At 37.2% G+C, this 20,094-nt stretch overlaps 1 protein-coding gene across 1 annotated transcript; it reads right to left on the bottom strand.

Annotated features, from left to right (window-relative positions):
• Window positions 1-914: 914 nt before the first annotated feature.
• On the bottom strand, window positions 915-19,260 carry LOC143877347 (alpha/beta-Hydrolases superfamily protein). The gene is given in 10 exon segments (XM_077379352.1): window positions 915-1,158; window positions 1,161-1,229; window positions 1,231-1,797; window positions 2,138-2,278; window positions 2,720-2,827; window positions 5,430-5,538; window positions 6,912-7,054; window positions 12,316-12,414; window positions 15,708-15,833; window positions 18,969-19,260. Coding segments are annotated over 10 exon segments (1,557 nt in total). The 5' UTR covers window positions 19,041-19,260; the 3' UTR covers window positions 915-1,035.
• Between the last annotated feature and the right edge of the window lie 834 nt (window positions 19,261-20,094).

The raw sequence follows: 20,094 nt of genomic DNA, 5'->3' as shown, positions 1-20,094 counted from the left end.
TTCTTCGGATATGGATCCAATGGACACAATTTGATCTAATTGTTGTGCCCAAATCATATCCATTAACATTCGGATCCTTTGAAGCCCGTCAGACCAGGTACGAGAGGTAGAACCATCATAAGTCGGGACTTAAATGGTCTTGATTGAATAAACATAGATTACCCAAGTTTTCCCGTTGTATATATATAAAAAAATGGTTATCCATGCGAAATGTACTTGCTTTTTATGAAAAAGTACTGATATTAGCACTACCATGTTTTGATAACTGCACAAACTCGGCTTGTCTTTTCTTTTTTAATTGGCTACAGATATCTTCTTGGGAACTGTACTAACCGTACATAGTTGTTTAAATGATAAAAGACAAGATGTTTTAGTGCAAATATCAAAACAGGGTAGTGCCGAATTCAGTAGCTTAAATTTTAAGAGGATAGAGCACAGCATAGAAATTTAAGTTTAATACCTATAAAGAAATTTAAACTCGTAAGGTTTTCTCATTTAATAATTAGAGGAAATTTTAAATTTATATCTTTTTAATCGGGTGCAAAAGACGGAGCGCGAAGGAGCTTCTGCGAAGGAGGCTAGCAAATCCTGCTGTAATTATCAAAAAGTTATCAAAATCGAAGTAGAAAAGTATAAAATAAAGGAAGGAGTGCTACTATCAGAACAATGAGGTTGGATATCATTCCATGGACTCAATGCCGTCTTCCCTTCTTTCTTCTTTTTTGAGTACAGAGTACATGCAATAGGGAAAATAATAGTGATATGGTTACACAAATAGGCTATGGTCCAAAGATCACAGTGATCAGGTGATCCCAACTATTTGATCCAGGAATTACAAGGTTTATAAATGAAAAGAATCTACAATTAAAATGTAAAAGTTCTCCAAAACAAATAGTTAAGAAGACTCTGTGAGGTAGTCTCAATTTGAAATAATCACCAATAAAAAAGAAAATGCAATATTCAACAGAAGGAAAGATCATTCAAATGTTTTCACCCAACAACATGAACAAACACAACACAAACTGCCTAAAAACTTTAAAAAATGGCTTCAAAGTAAGTGTACAACAAGCCCACAGAGAAGAGCAAAACAGAGAGAATGGACAATGCCTGCACAAGATGGAGTTTGGTTTCAATGGCTATGGTGATATGGTTCCTCTCCATAATACGAAATGAGCTAATGGAAGTGGAAATATTAAGCACCCATGATTTACCCAGCAAGTTTTTGCACTAATCAAGAGCTGTTTCGTCCAAATTATGAGATTCGGCATCAGAAGATGGGGGTAGCTGATCATATGAAGATAGGGGTAGCTGATCATCGGTATTAGTCGCAGAGTCCCCAGCGTGTTTTGGAGAGTCGTTGGGGTCATCTTCATCATTGTCATCACTAGGACTCCCAGCCCTACCTTCCCTTAAAGTTGTAGGGCCTCGAATCGTGTTTGGACTTGCCTCTTCGTCTTTGTCATCACTAGGACTCCCAGCCCTACCATCCCTTGAAGTTGTAGGGCCTCGAACCGTGTTTAGACTTGCTTCTTCATCTCTGTCATCAATAGGACTCCCAGCACTACCATCCCTTGAAGTTGTAGGGCCTTCAATCATGTCTGGCCTCGCCTCTTCTTCACTGTCATTACTAGGACTCCCAGGAATACCATCCCTTGAAGTCGAAGGGCCTCGGATCGTGTCTGGCCTTGCTTTCCCATCATTGCCATCACTAGGACTCCAAGCACTACCATACCTTGAAGTTGAAGGGCCTTGAATTGTGTCTGGCCTTGCTTCAACTCCAACCCACCTCAGATGCAGCTGTGGCATTAGGTTGTTAGTTGAGAATACATCATCAAACATCAAAACCAGCATGGTTAAGTAACCAATGCTCTATATTATATTTGCTTTTCCATAAATAACTTTACCTCTATAGTATTTGAAAAATGTTTAGAACATGCATGATGTTTTTCCTTAATTAATTATACACAAGATTCTAGATAGACATCATAAACTCTACTGAAAACAATTGGGCTGAAGGAATTGCATCTGACATGACAGATTTAGAGGTGTCATCTCAATACCACGAGAAAAGAATCAGCAATATGAGCCCTAAAATTTGCGTTCTCAATATGAGAAACAGTAGTAGGAATTCCAGTACCTGAAGGTGTAGATTAACTTCATCTGGCCGCGAAAGAAATGGAAAATCTCCACCAGTCTTCAAGAGTGCACGCCTTGCACCAGGATATCTTTCACTTAATTCATCTTTTACTTGTTGAGGAATAGCACAGTAGTCATTCGTCTGCAAGGACCAATGTGCATCTTTAAACCAAACAAAAAAGAATATTATATTATATTTTTTTGACAGATACAAAAATGAACATTACATTTCATATTCAGTAGAATTTCAAATAGAAAGAACTGAGGAGAAAGGGAAAGAAACAAAGAATTTGAGCTGGTAATATCTGCATTCATTACTGGTAAAATCTGTGAACTTCTCAATATGATTTGAGGATCAAAGTTATTTTCAGTTAAAAGTTATGCACACACACTTACAAGTGGTAATGTGGTATTAAACCTATATTCCCAGATATCTTATCATTTAAAATGCCATTCAAAATTTATATACAAATAGAAATGTCATTAAATTGTTCCACTATTTTCGCAAATTAAATCCTTTGAGAAACTATGTAAAAAATTGCAAAGAAAAAAAAATCTGCCACGACAGGTCTCACATACATACATCCATTATAGTGATAGATGAATCCGAAAGTGAGAGAGGTCCAATTGACGCAGCTTCCACATTCAAACTTAACCTTGAGGCCAAGTCATCTCTTGATAGTCTCTCAACCTGTATCATCCATGACGCGAAAAAATTGGAAAGGACTAACCATATCAGTTTCAGAGGCAAATGATTTTTTCTTCATTAGGAAAATAAAACTAGTCTATTGTCTTACGAAAACATGTCAAGAATTTTTAGAGAAGATTAAGACATGACAATGGCCAATGCACAAGAAAACACCATAAAAAAAGAAGAAGCTCCATGTCACTACCATCAATAAATCAGAAAATTAATCATATTAGTTTTTAATGGTGAAAAATAAAAAATTAATCATATTAGTCAGAAACAATAATATCAATATTACAAAGATGGAATAGGTTTAGAACAACTCTATGAATGGCGAGAGATATAAATAATGAAAATAAAACATCAAGAAGTCAAGTTTCACATATTTTCAATATGAAGGCAGAAAGCAGAACTAATCACAATAAAATGCATCAAGAAGAAAAAAAATGAGCAGAGATCAATAGAAAGGCCTGAGAAAGCATTTCATCAACTTTATTTTAAGTAATTAACATGTCAATTTCATATGTCGGAGATATGAGAACATGGATGGAGGCTATGAAAATGGAGAAATATACATAGAAGAATAACACAACAATGGAAGCACACAATCTGATTTTAAACATGATTAATCATGAAAATATTTCCTCTAGATATCAATTGATAATCCCAATAGACCTCGGGGGCAAGTGGTAGAGGGCACCCACCTACTCAGGAAGGTCACAATCCATAACCCTACTGGTTGTCTTGTTTTGGTTGGCCGGAACCAACTTGTGCACCATAAGGACAAAAAAATATTAATTGCTTAGCCTCGTTAAATATAAGTGTACAACCTACATTTATATAATTTAGAAAGGACAAAAAAATGATAATTTGACATCTTTACTATAAATAAGGAATCCTAGGAGTAAATTGCAAAAAAAAATGTAGCCACAAGGTAGGGCTTAGTGAAACTTAGAACCTACGTGAATATTGCCACAAGAGAGGTTTAGAAAGAAATAACCAAAATTACTTTGCTACTAATTCCACAGTAAATTCATTCCAAATCTGGCTAGAGAACCATGAGTTTTCTATAACCTGCTCAGAATCAAGAGAGAGGGGGACCCAAATGACTGTAGGGTTTGATCCAATAAGGGATCCTTCTCTCGAATCTCTTTGATCACAGGTTCCCAAGGAACCCTTTGGTTGGATGTCCAAGTTCTGTGGAGGTACCCACTTCAAGAGTGATGTGAGCTTCGTTTCGAGTCGATTGGTCAAATGAAATATTTTCCTAAGTTGCAACTTCAAAAAGTTATATCCTTGAAATCTGTCCTCTATACAAAATGAAATACTTTTGTACAGTGATGAAATCACTCCTCTTGTGTGCATCAAACATGTCCTGTCTCTGTCAGTGACAGTAAGATGTCTAGGAACTTTAGAAACATTAGGACCAACTTCCTTATCCACATGAAACAACTTCTCTAGGCACCCACAGATGGATGAATAGATGCTTCGTAAGCACTGTTTGGCAAACGACTCCATAAATTCAAATCCATATGCAGAAATACAAGATCAACTAACTAGCAACAGAAACCAAGTTTCAGTGAATGTAGACCGAAGACACAAGTATCATAGTCAGAGTAGCGAATTCGTAACACATTTCGTAAGCCCAAGATATTACCTAGATACTGTAAAAAAATGCTTTTAACAGTTATTATCCTCTTGTATACAATGCATACCTTGCAGTTTCAGGTCTCCATTAAGTCATGCAGCTAGTGCATCTGCTAAACTGACTAAGTTGTAACCATGGTATAAAATTTCGGTTTCAGTTTCGGTTAAAAAAAAAACAAATTTCAAACTAGTGCCAAAAAAAAAATCAGCCGAAATTTCTGAAATTTTGGTTTCAGGTAGTTTCAGTTTCGGTCTTGACTGAAATCCGAAATTTGGTTGAAATTTAAAACCATGGTTGTGACCATGGTTTTAAATTTCGACCGAAATCCGAAGTTTTGGATTTCGGTGGAGACCGACACCGAAACCACAAAAAACTGAAACGGTCATTTATTTCGGCTGAAAGTTCGGTTTTTCCGAAATTTGACTCAAAAAATCTGTTTTTTAAAATTTAATTTAATATTTCACCGAAATTTCGGTAATTTCGGCCGAAATTTAATATTGAATAAAATATTGGTTTCGATTTTTGTACCAGATTTCGACCGAAATTTCTAAATTTCAGGGTCCGAAACAGATACCGAAACTGAAATTTTAAACCTTGGTTGTGACTGAGTCAGAAGATGCAAGACTCAGCCAGGACAAGATTCAGCCAAGAATATTACATATTCACTTTTTTTATTATCTATTGAGGTTTTGGGAGTTGTAAGAAAGCTCAGCCTACCATTCAAAAAAAAAGACAGCTCAGCCAATTCCCAAGGTTCCTAGTCGATCAAAGTTTTCAGATCTCGACATAATTTTTTTTTAGCTTGGATAAACAGAGAACATCAATTACTCAGCATCACAGTGAAAAGTACGGAGACTCGTAACATAATGTTACAAAATTTAAAAATTTACAAAATGAATAGTGGAAATTTTCTGTGTGGAGAAAATGTTAAAGGAATATGCTGCTTGTAAACTTTACCTGGCCAACAACAAAGTCTACAGAGTCTGCAATGAATGGTTCATGTGGACCACCATGAATCCCAGTCAAGATGTATCGCTTCAACAAAAAGGAAGGGGTCCAATTAACACTGCAACAGAAGGAAAAAGACACAATGGGGCGAGCAACGTTGTCAAAATCTACTTGAGACCCAAGAAGAAAAGAAGTGGATGTGATTTTGAAAGCGGAGGGTGACATGTGAACAATTTACTAATATTCAAAATAAAGAAAAAAAATCCAAATCATCAACGGTTAATATTCAGGCAATTCACGTGTTACCACAAGAATTTCGGGAGTCCTGTGAATTGTTTTATGATATCTATTGAGCTGGAATCTCAGTGTAATTAGCAAGCATTCCTTGCATTGTAGATGAGCCATGGAATCGTAGATGAGCCATGGAATTATGAAAAAACAGCTTATACGAGTTGATAATGCAATTGTGAGTTATGGATATAAATCAATCAAGAATTTTCAACATAAGACAATGAGACCAATTAGAGCATATCCCCAACGTTTTAAATCTCGATTTCGGTTTCAGTCACCATGGAAACGGAAACGTTTCTGTTTCGGTAGGAAATTTCGCTGGAAATCCTCTAAAATCACGGAGACATATGGAAACATATGCAAATGAAAGAATTTAAAGATGAAATCCCAAGGAAATGCTAGAACAAGCACAAATACACACCTAGTGACATACACTGTTGTGCATGCTTGATAGTTTAGTGCATACCAAATTTCACATGCAATTCATATTAATATTTATACATAATACACGCACCATATTTTTGTTTATTTGAATATTTACATGCACCACATTTCACATGGAATCCACATAAATATAATAGTGTAACACATACTGATATAATATACCACTACTACACTTACGATTTTGGTTTATGCATTTCGGTCATTTCGGATTTGGTTTCGGTGCGGATGAAAACAAAAACATTTTTGTGTCAGGTTCGGTGAAAATTTAGAACCATGCAAATCCCGCAAGAAGACACGATTTTATGTACCAGTTTTCTTGGATGTTAAATCCAATTAGTAACTTCCATCTAGAGCACTTCCTCTGAAATTTCCCTCAATTTAAAAAAAAAATCAAAATTTGAGCGATTATACCATCTTTAGTGAGTTTGTTTGCTTCCACATTTTGCTTCCCAATGAACATGATAAAATAAGGGCCGTAAGGTTCTACATATGTCCAGGATAGGCTATAGGCTATGTTAATATGCTATCTACATTGTCCATGTAGAGGAACTGATTTTCTCATGTCATTTTTCAGATATGACCTCTTACACATATTAGAAATTTCGTTTTTCTCCATAGTATAAGACCAAAGAAATTATACAATGAACATATATAAGGTGATGCTAGAAGGTAATAAAGTAGTAAACACAATTACAAATTCCCTAAGAAGAAAATTAGCTTTTTTCCAGGTTCTAGGCAAAATGTTAGAATGCATACAGGGGGGACCATGGCATTGCAGCTGAAAAACTGCGCGCCTCCAAAAATGAATTTGAGAGTACCAACGATCTCACACGCCTTGGGCGATGCTGAGCAAAATGTTGTGCAAGGAAACCTCCAAGGGATGTTCCATAAAGATGTACCTGCCAATATAGATAGGTCAACCTACTCAAGGACTACTAGAGCTCAAATCAGAGAATAGGAAATAGACATAAATAGCCAAAGATTCAATTCAATAAGTAAAAAAACGACCATAAAAATCATTTTAACACATTTTCCATAGAAATCGACATATTCTAATTTGTAAGATTGACACATTCTTTACTATAATGCCTTAAGATGTCCCTATATTTAAGCCACTAAATGAACCATCTTTGTAGAGCTTTAGTATTTGCTCTTCAGCAAATCCCTCAGAGTACAAACGATTTGGCAGACAAAATAACCGAAGTAGGAAGGACTGATCTTGTAATTGGGAATGAGTTAACCAAGTCATAGTATCATGATGGTTAATGTTGTATTGTAGCAACTCTTTAATGCTTGTGTTGTTTCCTTTGTGTTCTTGGGGATTTCAACCTCTCTGCTATACCTTGCTTTGTAAAGTTTCAGTTATCACTCAAAAAGGGAAAAAAAACATTATTCCTATCACCTGTAACACTTACCATCTGTCTATTTGCTGCCAAAGTTATCATGAAATAGCATTATAAGCTATCTATGAACTGTAGTTTTGTTGGACTAGGATTTTTTTCCCATAATTTGCTTTTAAAATTTGCAGAGCACAAGAAATTCATGAGCCGTCTGATTGGCCAACTTACTTGGACAAAGCTTAAGATGAAGCAAATCAAGGAAACTCACAAATTCTAAACCTTGAACCAAGCCTTTACAGGCACTACTCAGTTTTTTTATATATCAATATATTTAACGTATATTTTACTTGTTTTATTGTATTTATTTATTGAGAACATCCATGTAACCTTTTTTTTAATGTATCGCACCTCCCTGTACTTATTCTCACCCAAGAGTAAAAAATTTTCAAAGTCACAAACAGGATAGCCTAACAACTTCGATTTTTGGGCATGAGTACTAGCCTACTTTGGACCAGGTTTCGGCTGAGTACATTGGAACTCGATTGGACTGATGTAGCAGATATGTGTATGTAGACACAGACAGAACAAAGACTTTGACACCGAAATCCACGTATATCGTATTGTCAATGAGAGATGAGCCCAGAAAAGGGGTCTAGTCCGGACAACCATTTGGTTTGCTCTGAGTATTTGACCCAACCTGACCCAAATTTCAGTCTTTGGGGTCAGGTACTTGTAAGTTTTATAAATTTGATTTGGGTTGGGCTAGAATTATCTCGTGAACCTGATTCGGAAATGGTTCTAGAAAGATTGGACACGGGTTGGGTCTGGGCATATCCAGGCCTCTACTTTTGCTCCTATACAGAAAACTCTGCATATGAACCACTTTATATACAAACTACTTATCACTTGAGTTATCAACTCACATTTAGCCCATTCTCCTTCAGCAAGACAAGTACAACGTTCTTCCTTATGCTCTTTAATGTTTTCAACTTTTAATTGATCTGAACTATATAGACTGGTACTGGTGGTGCTGCCCAACGAGAAACAAAAGAACAAAATGTGTATGATGCATCATATTGCTTTCATCTATCTAAGTATATGACGAGAGAGGTAAGCAAGAGTGCTTTCTGAAGGACACAAGGGTGGTGGGATGCCACTAGAGCCTTAATTCTTGTTTTAGGAAGGCCCTCTTTAGATTTGCTTAATTGATGCTTCTATGGGCAATTATCTCAAGTTGTAGCTTCCATTCGAAGCATCAGTCCACCACAAAGTAAAAGGTGTGGCAGCCCTCTCTCTCTCTCTCCTCTCTTCTTTTCTCACTCTTGCTCCTGTTTCCACCTGTCTTCTTTTCCTCTTGGATGGTGCATGAGCATGGCGAGGAAAAGGGCATATTTGGACATTTAAGGAAGTAATGCTTATGCGTCAGAAAACGACAAGCTAAGATGTCACCTTCTGAAGGACCCGGAATGCATCTACCATCTCCCTATAATATGTATGCATTACGTACTGTTAGTGGTACCCTAAACTCCATGAAAGAAAGAGAAGAGAGAAGAGAGAAGAGAGGAGATGGAGAGGAAAGAGATGAGAGTTAAGTTTCTCCCTCTCAAAACACGTATTATATCCACGTATCCAAACAGCCCCAAAATCCACATATCACAGCTCTAAAAGAAGGATTCTGCACATCTATCTACATGATATGGAAGGAGAGGAATAAGCGAATCTTTGAGAAAAGAGAACGACAGAAAAAGGATATCCTCCAAGATGTCTTGGTCATAATCAAGAACAGAATGAATCAGTTGCAAATTGAAGACTCCATCACTGACTTCAACCAGAAAGTAGCAGAACACTTAGGATACTCTCTAAAAGACCATCAGATTACAGGAAAAACTTACACATGGGTTAAGCCTAAACCCAGAGAGCTTAAATTGAACACAGACGCTTCTCTCGAAGTACAAGGTGCTGGCCTTGGAGGAATTATCAGAGATTGCCATGGAAATGTTCAGGGATTATTCTCTCTTGAAGTTGACGAAGAAATCTTCTCTCTCAAGCTCTCTACAATCCACACAAGTCTCAAACTCGCAACAGACCTTGGAGCAACAAAACTATGGATTGAGTCTGATCCTCTCTTCACAGTAAATGTTATCCAAGGCAAAACCAGATGTCCATGAAGAAAGATCTCCCTCTCGCGTGCAATCCAAACAGGTCTCAATCCCACCACAAAGTAAATGTGTGCCTCTCTCTCTCTCTCTCTCTCTCTCTCTCTCTCTCTCTCCTGTTTCCACCTTTCTTCTTTTCCTCTTGGATGGTGCATGAGTATGGCGAGGAAAAGGGCATATTTGGCCATTTAAGGAAGTAATGCTCGAGCGTCAGAAAACGACAAGCAGAGACGTCACCTTATTAAAGACACGGAATGCATATACCATCTCCCTACAATATGTATGTATTACATACATAAATTATATATAATACAGTCCAGAGCTACCAAGATGCCTTGATCGAGCATTGTCTACCCAGTTAATATTGTCAATTGGTTAGCTATTCCCACATCATCATATGCTATATTAACCCATCATCTACCAGTCATCTCTGGATGTCCTCCCTCTTGCTCCCTCTCATTGTTACCAATAATGATTCAGGTGTTTCTTCTAATCCAAGCTGAGCATCCCTTATCCCAACGGCATCTGACATTGTTCCATTAGTGTAGGTCAATTTTGTGTGTTTTTGTCTACTTATATTAGTAGGGTAGTTTAGCCATTTTGGCTAATTCTTATGTCCTTTTGTGTCTTTGTGGTTTAGTAGTGGCATTTTGCTTATTTTGTTAGTGCTACTGGCATTTTAGTCATTTTGCTTTACATAGGGGTATTAGTGTCTTTTTACAATGTAATTGGCTATAAATAGTCACTTTCCCACCATTTTGAAATAAGACCTTAATTTTAAAAATTGAAATTGAAATTGAGTTTGAGCTAGATCTAAGTTCTAGTTTTGAAATTTGGGAGGAAAACCTCTTCGTAAAGAGGATTTTTCATTGAATTTTCATCTAAGTTTGAGAGAGGGTATTAACAGATTGATTTCTTCAAGTTCTTCACTTGATCTTCATGTTATCACCTTGCTTAACGTAATGATTTTAAGAATTTCATTGAAATTTGCATCTCCTTGCAAGGTTTGAAGGTAGAATGTTTGAAGAACCAACAAGGAAATATCAAAAAAAGAGAATCGTACAAGTCACTGTGCTTGAGAAATATCAAAGAAATATCGAATGTTTGCATCACTTCAAGAAATTGTCATTGTTTCTGTAAGAAAGACAAAGCCAATCAGCTAGTCTTATTGTGATGTTCTTTTCAATATTTTGTAATGCAGGATGGACTCCTGGTCCCCAAATGCTATCTTAATATTAATGAAATATGTCAACTTTCAAAAAAAAAAAAAAGTCTTATTGTGATGCCTGAATGAATTATAACAGAGCTGACACCTTGTTTCCCATTCCATATCTGTCATGATAGTTTGCATAAAGAACTTGTACAATGGAAAGAGCCACGAGGTTGTCCCTCCATCGAATCAAATTAGCCAAGGTGATTAAACCATCCAGTGCCACGGGTTTATGTTACATGAGCTTTTAAAGATACACATAAGCCAAGCTATTTTGTATCCTGAGCCACATACAACACCTTGTAAAAGATGGGCCTGGAATTGGGGATTTGAATACAACTCCAGAATCCTCGTGTTCTGGGGTGTGGAGCCACAACCGAGTCTACTCATAGATGTGAACATTAACGACTTGAGCCACATGAATTGATAGCATAGTAGAATTTAGCTAAATTCAACTGAGTGTTGTTGACATCTATTGAGCTTAATGTAGGCTTGGCCTTGAATTGGAGTTCAATTTCTACTCCACCAGAGTCCGAGCTAACTGGGGTTTAGCCTCGCATCTGAGAGTGACGAATTTAGTTCGGAAATCTCCATCTAGTGGTTTCTTTATCTCACCGCGGGATCAACTCAGATTAAATCAGTAAGCGGATTTAGTTGTGGATGGTTTACGCAGAAAGATAACAAAAAAGCTGTCATCAAAGACCTGGCATGTCTTCTACCCAAGGTGATGTGTACACGCTGTTTTCTTTCCTTTTTTTTTTTGGTGACGGTGCACCTCCTTACTGAAAAATCATTATATTGTGATAGTAAGAGCAATATCTACATCGCACAAAACATAATGTTTCCAGAGGGCAGAAAACATACTGAGATTGAATGGCATTTCAACAAGGTTGATTTTGATATTATTTCCCTCCCTCACCCTAAAATCTAGCTAACCATGTCAATGCTACTAACCTTTGTGCAACATTCGTTCTTTGTTGGAAAACTAACTCCATGATATTTATGGTACAGCTTGAGGAGGAAATTAAATGTATATATATGTCTTAAATTTTCCTCTTAAAGCACATTTATAATTTCTTTCTATTTTCGGAAAGTCTTACACAGCTAGGAAATTGATGAAGCTTCTAATTTTATTTCTTTGAAGTATGTAATTGTAAAAAGGAGAGAAGCCCATATGTCCAATTAAGAACCCTGCCATTAGCTGCTAACAGTGAAAGGGCACCACAAAAAAAGGCCCAAGCCAACAGAAGAGAACAAGGCTCAACCAGTATGCATCTATTATGATTTTGAGCAAAATCTTTATACAAGAGCAACAAATAACTCAATTACCGTAAAAAACTTTACATTAATACTACATAACTACCAAAATTATTTTTTTTTGAAAAAAAGAAAAGAAACGAGAACCAGTAGGAACTAGGAAATGAATACAAAAGAATCGATAATAATTTTCTTACATGATGAACATCGATTGCATCCAAAAACTTTTCGAATGATTGAATCCACTCCACATGATTCCATACACGTGGTATATCAACAGAAATCACTCGGTAGCCCTGAAAAAACCATTTCACAAATTGCTTTGGTGGTTTAAATATGCATAAGCTATACCACTGCATATGCTACAACAAACTAAACCTAAAAGAAAGCACAGAAAGTGCCAGTCCCTCAAATTGCCAGTATAAACTATCAAATGTATCCGACACAATAACATATAAGACATATCAATCATTGATAGTCATGTAAAAAGTAAATGTAAATCCATGCTACTCAGAAGGCATCTTATACAGATGATTTTACTGATTATCTGTGGTAAATGGACAAAATCCTTGTTTTTCAGCTCCAATTGCTCATCTTCCTCCGAGATGCTCTATACGAAGTTCATTATTTTTTTGAAAACTCCCGCTCACAATAACTTGTTGCTCTACGACTCAGCCGTCATTTTTTATGGGCCCATATTATTAGAAGTGTCGAGAAACCACTTGCCTTATAATTGGATCATCCAAGAGTTCGGAACCAATAAAAATGTCATCAACATACACTACCATGACAATAATAGCAGAAGGTCTCCTCAAAATAAACACAGAGTGAACTGCACTGCTCTTGCAAAAACCATATGCAGTGACCACGGTTTGAAATAACGACAGATATTTATCCGTACAGCAAGTTTCACAACAAATTGCAAGTGTATTGGGCTGGATAAGGTGTGTTGGCCTATACAACCAATATGGGGCCCTTATGAAGTGTTTTTTTTTTTTTTGGAGCCATTTTCGCATGAATACCCTTAACCGCATGTTTTCAAGTTTTTGTTTTGACATCTATGAAAGGGTTTTGCTTGCTTTAAGATTGTATGACCTAAATCAACATATATTCTACTAGAGTCAACAGCAGACATCAATATTTTTTAATGGTAATTAAGAATTTTATCCTAAAAAGAATAAAAATTAAAGAAAATCATCCGAGTTGGTCAAGCAAGAGAAAGGCAAACTACAAAAGGCACTAATGATGGGGTACCGGTTTTCATGAAAAAAAAACAGAAAGGGGGAAAAATACAAGAGTGCGGCCCATTAGAAGTGCTTTAGCTTTTAGGGCTTTCCTTTTTTTGTAGGGGCATATTGATCTTATTGGGAGTTTTAATGTAATTGGTATGGATTAGTAATTTGTTCTAGAATTAGGATTTACTATTCATGTGGCTCTATTTACATCACTATTCACAACACGCTAGTGTTATTAGTTTTCATTTTTGTGATTTAGTAAGTGAGAAGCTTCTAGAATTTGTCGGAGAAGTCTATATATTGTAAGCCCGAGGTCTAACAAAAATATGTTATGCAAAAATACGGATGTGATGCTTGCAAGTCTTGGTGTCATTCCTTGACTTTATTCGGTGTGAAGCCCTTGGAACCCCTTGGTGCGATGCCTTGGGTCATTTTGGTGTGAGTCCAACACAGCTATCTTTGATTTCCTTTGGTGTGATACCTTTGGTCTCATTGGGAGTGACTCCAACAAATTATCTTCTCCTACTCCATGATGTGATGCCTTGATCCCCTTTGATGTAAAGCCTAGGGATTGGTGTGACATCGTGGATTGGTGTGACATCGTGGATTGGTTATTGTGATGCTAACGTATCTATCATTTTAAAGCTCCCTAGTTGTAGTTTTTTATCTTAGTTACAAAATCTTCTAGTTCTCCTTTGCATAGTTCCACACTTAGATCTCTAGTTTAAGTTTTTTGTTTTAACGTCATATAGGACTACTTAGAACTCATCCCAATCCCAACGGTCAGTTTTGAAACCTAAGTTTTCTTATTTGTTAGCAAACCAGCACATTTAAATTCACGCTATTTGAAACTCTTGATCCTTTAGTTTTTCAACTGGGCTGTTATCAATTCCTTGAGATATCTAAATCCTATAGGTGACCAGTCAGCCAGCTCAGTTAGGTCAATCTTTTATTTACTTTGTTAGGTCTGAAGTAGTCCATTATCTAGCCCATTTTACATGACCAGGATGATCATATGTTCAAGATATAACAAATTTTCTTGAGTTTCTTTCTCTTCTGATGTTGGTCTTACATCAATTAGTATCAAAACTTTTGTTCGGATAACGTCACATGGCAGCGGGATCTCTACGGAGAGGTTAGCAATGGCTCAAAGGGATGAACTAATTAAAGCTCTCAAGGTGACAAGGGATATGAATCAGATTCTTCACTAGACATAGTCAAGACTTTTCAAGTGAAGGAGAATGATGGGAGACCAGCCTTCACAAAAGCATAGAAAAAAGGCCAACAAGAGAGTGGGTCCTTTTACAAGTGCTTTAGGTTTTTTCTTTTGTTTGTAGTGGCATTATGGTCTTATTTGGAATTTTAATGTAATTGGGATGAGTGAGTACTTTGTTCTAGAGTTAGGATTTATATTCATGAGACACTATTCACATCTTTTTCCACAACTTGTTAGTGTTATTAATTTTTTTTTTCTGTTATCTATTAAGTGAGAAGCTTTTAGAATTAGGATTTTTACCTGTTAAAGTTAAAGAAGGCCCACATGTTAGGATTGTCCGTTTTATGAAATATCTCAGAGATCCAAAGAGGTACAGACGGTTTATTTATCACCAAATAGAGATGAATATTATATGGTATAGCTCAGCTGGTAGAGCAGAGGACTGAAAATCCTCGTGCACCAGTTCAAATCTGGTTCCTGGCACGTCGAAGGGGATTCTTATTTGTACAAATGGTACTTCGAACTTGGAACGAGCATGAAGAAATTAACAATACTTCTTTATCTTTTGAGTTGTGAGCCTCTTCCTAAGGATCTTGATATTTAGTGAATATTTTAGGATGAACTGCTTTCTACCTCATAAAAGAATGCACACAGAGTTGCAAATATGTGGCCTAATTAAGCCTACCACAAAGCATTAAAGTGGGTGGCCTAGACAATCAAATTGCATCCGAGATGATTACAGGATCTATTACCATTTTCCACGTTAAATAGCATCAACATGCATTGAATACTCCTCCAAGCTCTAAGTTTTTGCACAGTAGGTAAGTAAAGGGACCATTCTCCAAAAGTAGTTCCTTGGTAGACCTTTCTTTAAATCTACAACAATAGTTCCTTCAAAAAAAGGCGATGGTATTTCCACCTTAAATTTAGGCACTTCCTACAGTAATAGTTAGTCCTACATGTACAAAGTAAAAGGAGTGGATGGATACACTTCATAGATGTCCAAAAATGGAGCAACCAAGAGTTAAATGTCACAAAGTTCCATAATTAGCATGACACTGGAAATATCAAGAGCTCAACCGCGATTTCATTTTAGGATTTTCCATTTATATATTAGCGGCATTATGAGAAATATTACCTTCATGGACAAGGCCAGGATTTGCTTGTAGAATACATCAGCTGTTCCTGCTATTCCAGGAAGACAAATAAGGGGAGGAACCACCTTGGGACCAAAATCATAATATCTCCATTGTTTAGATCCAATCTGCAAGAAATGAATAGTTGGTTCATGAGATAACCAATAAATAATGAGAATAGAAGGTTGACCTTTTTCACTATTGAAGATACCTCTAAATTACAGAGCACACAAAGTACCTTCAACGTCAAAGAAAGGAGGAGAATCAAGAAATTAGAAATGGTTTTTGTTGTCATGCAATAGTATTGAGGACCTATAATTTATCCAAGAAAGAATAAGGGTGGTCAACCAAGTTTCTTAAAGAGCAAGGAAAAATGAATGACCATTCACCACTGATAATTCACTACGGGTAAAGCTGCCCCGCTCAATGGATATTGGTCATTTACAAAGGATATACCAAGGACATAAACTTATTCATGTGCTTCAGTCAAGAAAATACACAATATGCCTCTGATACATTACATTACTAGTCAATTTCATGTAATAAGCTTAGCTAGATGAACTCCATCTTCTCTAGAGGCACGGCATGTTGGGAAAGGTGCTGTGTTTCCTAAATTAACTAGGTAACCTAGTTGCGGTGGGAAACAAAGAAGGAATCTTTTCTTGATTTTCTAAACACCTAGGTTTATAAAAGAGAGAAGAAAACTTGTTTATCTTGTTGGCGGGGAGGCTCTTTGTGTGGCAGCTACAATGAGAGAGAGAGAGAGAGAGAGAGAGAGAGAGAGAGAGAGGGAAGAGTGCTTCTTTCTGGGGTTTTCTCGGGTTTTCTAGGGTTTCTCTTGTGTACGATATTGGTTGAAAGGGTTGTGGTTTGCAGGTTTCTGTTTCTAAAGGGTATTCCTGTTATAATCCTTGTATTTTGTTTTCTCAGAGTGAAGGTCGTGTTCTCTCCTGTGGACGTAGGCATCTTGGCCGGACCACGTAAAATCTCACTGTTCATCTTGTGGTTTGTGTTTATTTTTACCTTTTTGTTTACTTGTGCACGATCGGATCGGATTTGCTCGGCGGATTTTCTCAACATGTGGTAACAAAGCCGAGGTTGGAACGATTGTTGAGGCTGGGTAGAGTGAGCAGTTACAGTGATCATTGGTGGTAGAAAGATTAGTAGAGAAATTCTCTTTCGAGGTGGAGCTTCGCATCGAGGGTGATCAGAGATGGCGGTAAAATTGAGTTCTATCTAGTTCAACATTTTGACGGAAATGACAATTTCACCTTATGGCAGATGAGGGTATAGGGCATCCTCGTTCAACAGGGGCCTGGATAAGGTGTTGAAGCGAAAGGATGGAAAGCTAGAAAAGAAGGATACTGACTATAGTGGATTATATCATCTGGTCGAGGACATGATGAGTAGTGTTCCTAAGATCTCGATGGGTAGTTGGAAATAGAGTGATGGCATGTGTACGCATACATTCTCGTTTACAGTTGGTGTAGATCAGGCTTCCAAGTTGCAGACGTGGGTGAGGAGATGGCAGTTCCTATTTCAGTGAGGATGGATTGATATCTCTCTCCAGTGTTGATTGGGTGAGTCAACGGATTGGCAGCTACACGTGTACATTGGCCATGTTGATCAAGTCGGGTGGAGTCAGAACCAAGGTGTTTCGATGGTGTGTGGCTGGTACTTGGGAAAGCCAATGGTGGTTTGCGGCAACAGCGAACTGGTGGCGACATCAATAGAAAATCTTTAGGTGGCCGGGAAACAAGCCAAGGTGGAGATTGTTGGGAAATGTGCCTTGCTTTCTAAATTAACTAGGTAACCTAGCTGTGGTGGGAAATAAAGAAGGAATTTTCTCTATGTTTTTTCTAAAAACCTAGGTTAGCAAAAAAGAGAAAACATGTTTCTCTTATTGGTAGGGGGGCTCTTTGCGTGTCGGCTGCAGAGAGAGAGAGAGAGAGAGAGAGAGAGAGAGAGAGAGAGAGAGGAGGAGGAGGAGGGGTGGGGGGGGGGGGGGTGGGGGGGGTGGGGGCAGAGTGAAATAGAGAAAGGGAGAGAGAATAATGCTTCTTCTTGGGTGCTTCTTGGGTTTTTCTTAGGTTTCACTTGTGTACGATCTTGGTTAATAGGGCAAGGAAAGGGTTGTGGTTTGCAGGTTTGTGTCTAAAGGGTGTTCCCGTTGTAATCCTTATATTTTGTTATTTCATAGTGAAGATCGTCTTCTCGCCCGTCGACATAGGCATATTAGCCGAACATCATTGCTCATCATGTGGTTTGCATTGATTTTTACTTTTCCATTTACTTGTGCACGACCAGATCAGATTTGCCCGCACATTTTCTCAACATGACATAGGGTTTGAAATAAAATAAAGTGTAATTACTCCAAGTTCTTAGCTTTCGATCACAGTGTTCCATACATAATCAAATAGATATTGAAATCGTACTATTGTTCATTTCTACTAGAAATTCCAAATCTTTCTGCTAATGTTCGTCTATACAAAAGCAATTATTCAACCCTGTCCGTATCATTAACAGCAACGCAACAGACGCACCAAAAATATATTCAATTTTTGAACTCCGATAATTAAAAGACGTTCCCACGAAACCCAACAATTGAACCAATTTTCAAAAAAAAAAACCCAATACAGAAAAATGAATTTTGGGAATTACTGTATCCCCCTGGGTACAAAAATACAATAAAAAAGGCCACATACGAAATCACCCATCTTAACATTCCTCCCATTTGGCCCAAGAAAATAAGAACCAAGTTCCAAAATGATCCACAAGGACCAAATCAAGAACAACAACATGAAGCTAATAAATTTTAAAAAACCCAAAATTTCAACAATATGCTAAGGAGATATACCCATCATCGAAAAATACAAGAAAATCAAGTAACAGATAAGGGGGAGAGAATAAAAAAGCAATATGAAGCTACTAAATTACAAAAAAAAAACCCACTAAAATTAAAAACACAAAGCACCCAAAATTCCAACAAGATGCCAAGGAGAGATACCCATCATATTAGCTTCATATTACTAATATGATTCTTATTTGCACCCAAAAAAAAAAAAAAACACCCTTGTGATGTTCTTATTTGCCCCGAACATCTTTTTAATTGTCTAAGCAAACAACAGTAAAAACGCAATATGAAGCTAATAAATTCTTAAAAAAAAAAAAACCAACGAAATCAAAAGCACCCAAAATTTCAACAAGATGCTAAGGAAAGAAACCCAAATCAAAAAAATAGATAAGTAGGGGGAGAGACGTACGGAGATCTTGTGGAGAGGGACCTGGGACTTGAAGTGAACGTAGTCTCCAGGCCCCAAAGAGACTCCTTTCATCGCTGCTCTCTGAATTTGCCCATTACAATAGAATTTGATCGGACTCCATTTTCCGATCCGGGACTTTGTTTAAACGGAGGGAGGTAGACCGGACGATTAGGTGACCAGACACGTGGCGCCACGTAATAACAGAGTAAGAAAAACACGCACGCTTAGGATTACAAGAAAAACATTTCTGATGGAAAAAATTTTCTCGTCTAAAGTCCCCTCTGAGGCCCCTCTGAGGCTACTACTACACTAACGAGTAACGAGGGCTTTTACGGGGCTAGCTTATATGAATTTTTGAAGCCCCTATTGGTTGAGTCAAGCTGGATTCACAATCTACTGCCTTGATCCAGTTGGCTATATCGGCCCCTACCCCCGCACTCCCCTACTATATCGACCCCTACCCTGCACTGGTTTAGTCTCTATCTACAATCAGATCCTTTCTAATCCCCTTATGACCGCTATCAAATAGAAGCTTTTTCTGATAGTTAGTTTAGAGGGGAAATGGGAAATAATATGATTATGGTTAATTTAAAGGGATATGGGCATAAATTGAATGCCCTTTTAGAAAAAGAAAAAAAATTGAATAAGGTTAGTTTACGTTATCTTTTTTAGTGTATGAAAAATAGCAATTTTAGAAATATTTTTCCTTTCCAAATTTTTCTAGAAAATTCCTGCAATCCAAATAGGACATAAGAAAAGGATTTCTGATGGAAATTTTTTTCTCAGATAACTTTTTTCTTGCCACAAATTAGAGGGAGATAATTTGAGTGTGGTTAGAGTGATACAGTGATTGCTTTTATATTGGCACTGGGCAAATAACGAGCGCCAAATTAATCCCAAAATATTGAAAAACTCTTCATTGAAAAACCTGCATTTTATAAGCTAAAATCTGGAAATTACAGTTTTGAAAATGTACAATGCACATTTTAGCTTATACAATCCTGGTTTATAAAATCCATGTATCCATACCGCCCCTTTAGGGCAAGTCTGGCAGCCATGATTTTTTTCCATGATAAATTAGTTTCTCCAAGTGGTGCGAGAGGGAGTGAGAGAAGGAGATATTTGA

This window comes from Tasmannia lanceolata, unplaced genomic scaffold, assembly GCF_043159265.1.
Source record: "Tasmannia lanceolata isolate RefF3 unplaced genomic scaffold, GAP_Taslan_0.1 ptg000002l, whole genome shotgun sequence".
Taxonomy (NCBI): Eukaryota; Viridiplantae; Streptophyta; class Magnoliopsida; order Canellales; family Winteraceae; genus Tasmannia; species Tasmannia lanceolata.
This window is presented reverse-complemented; position numbering and strand designations above follow the sequence as displayed.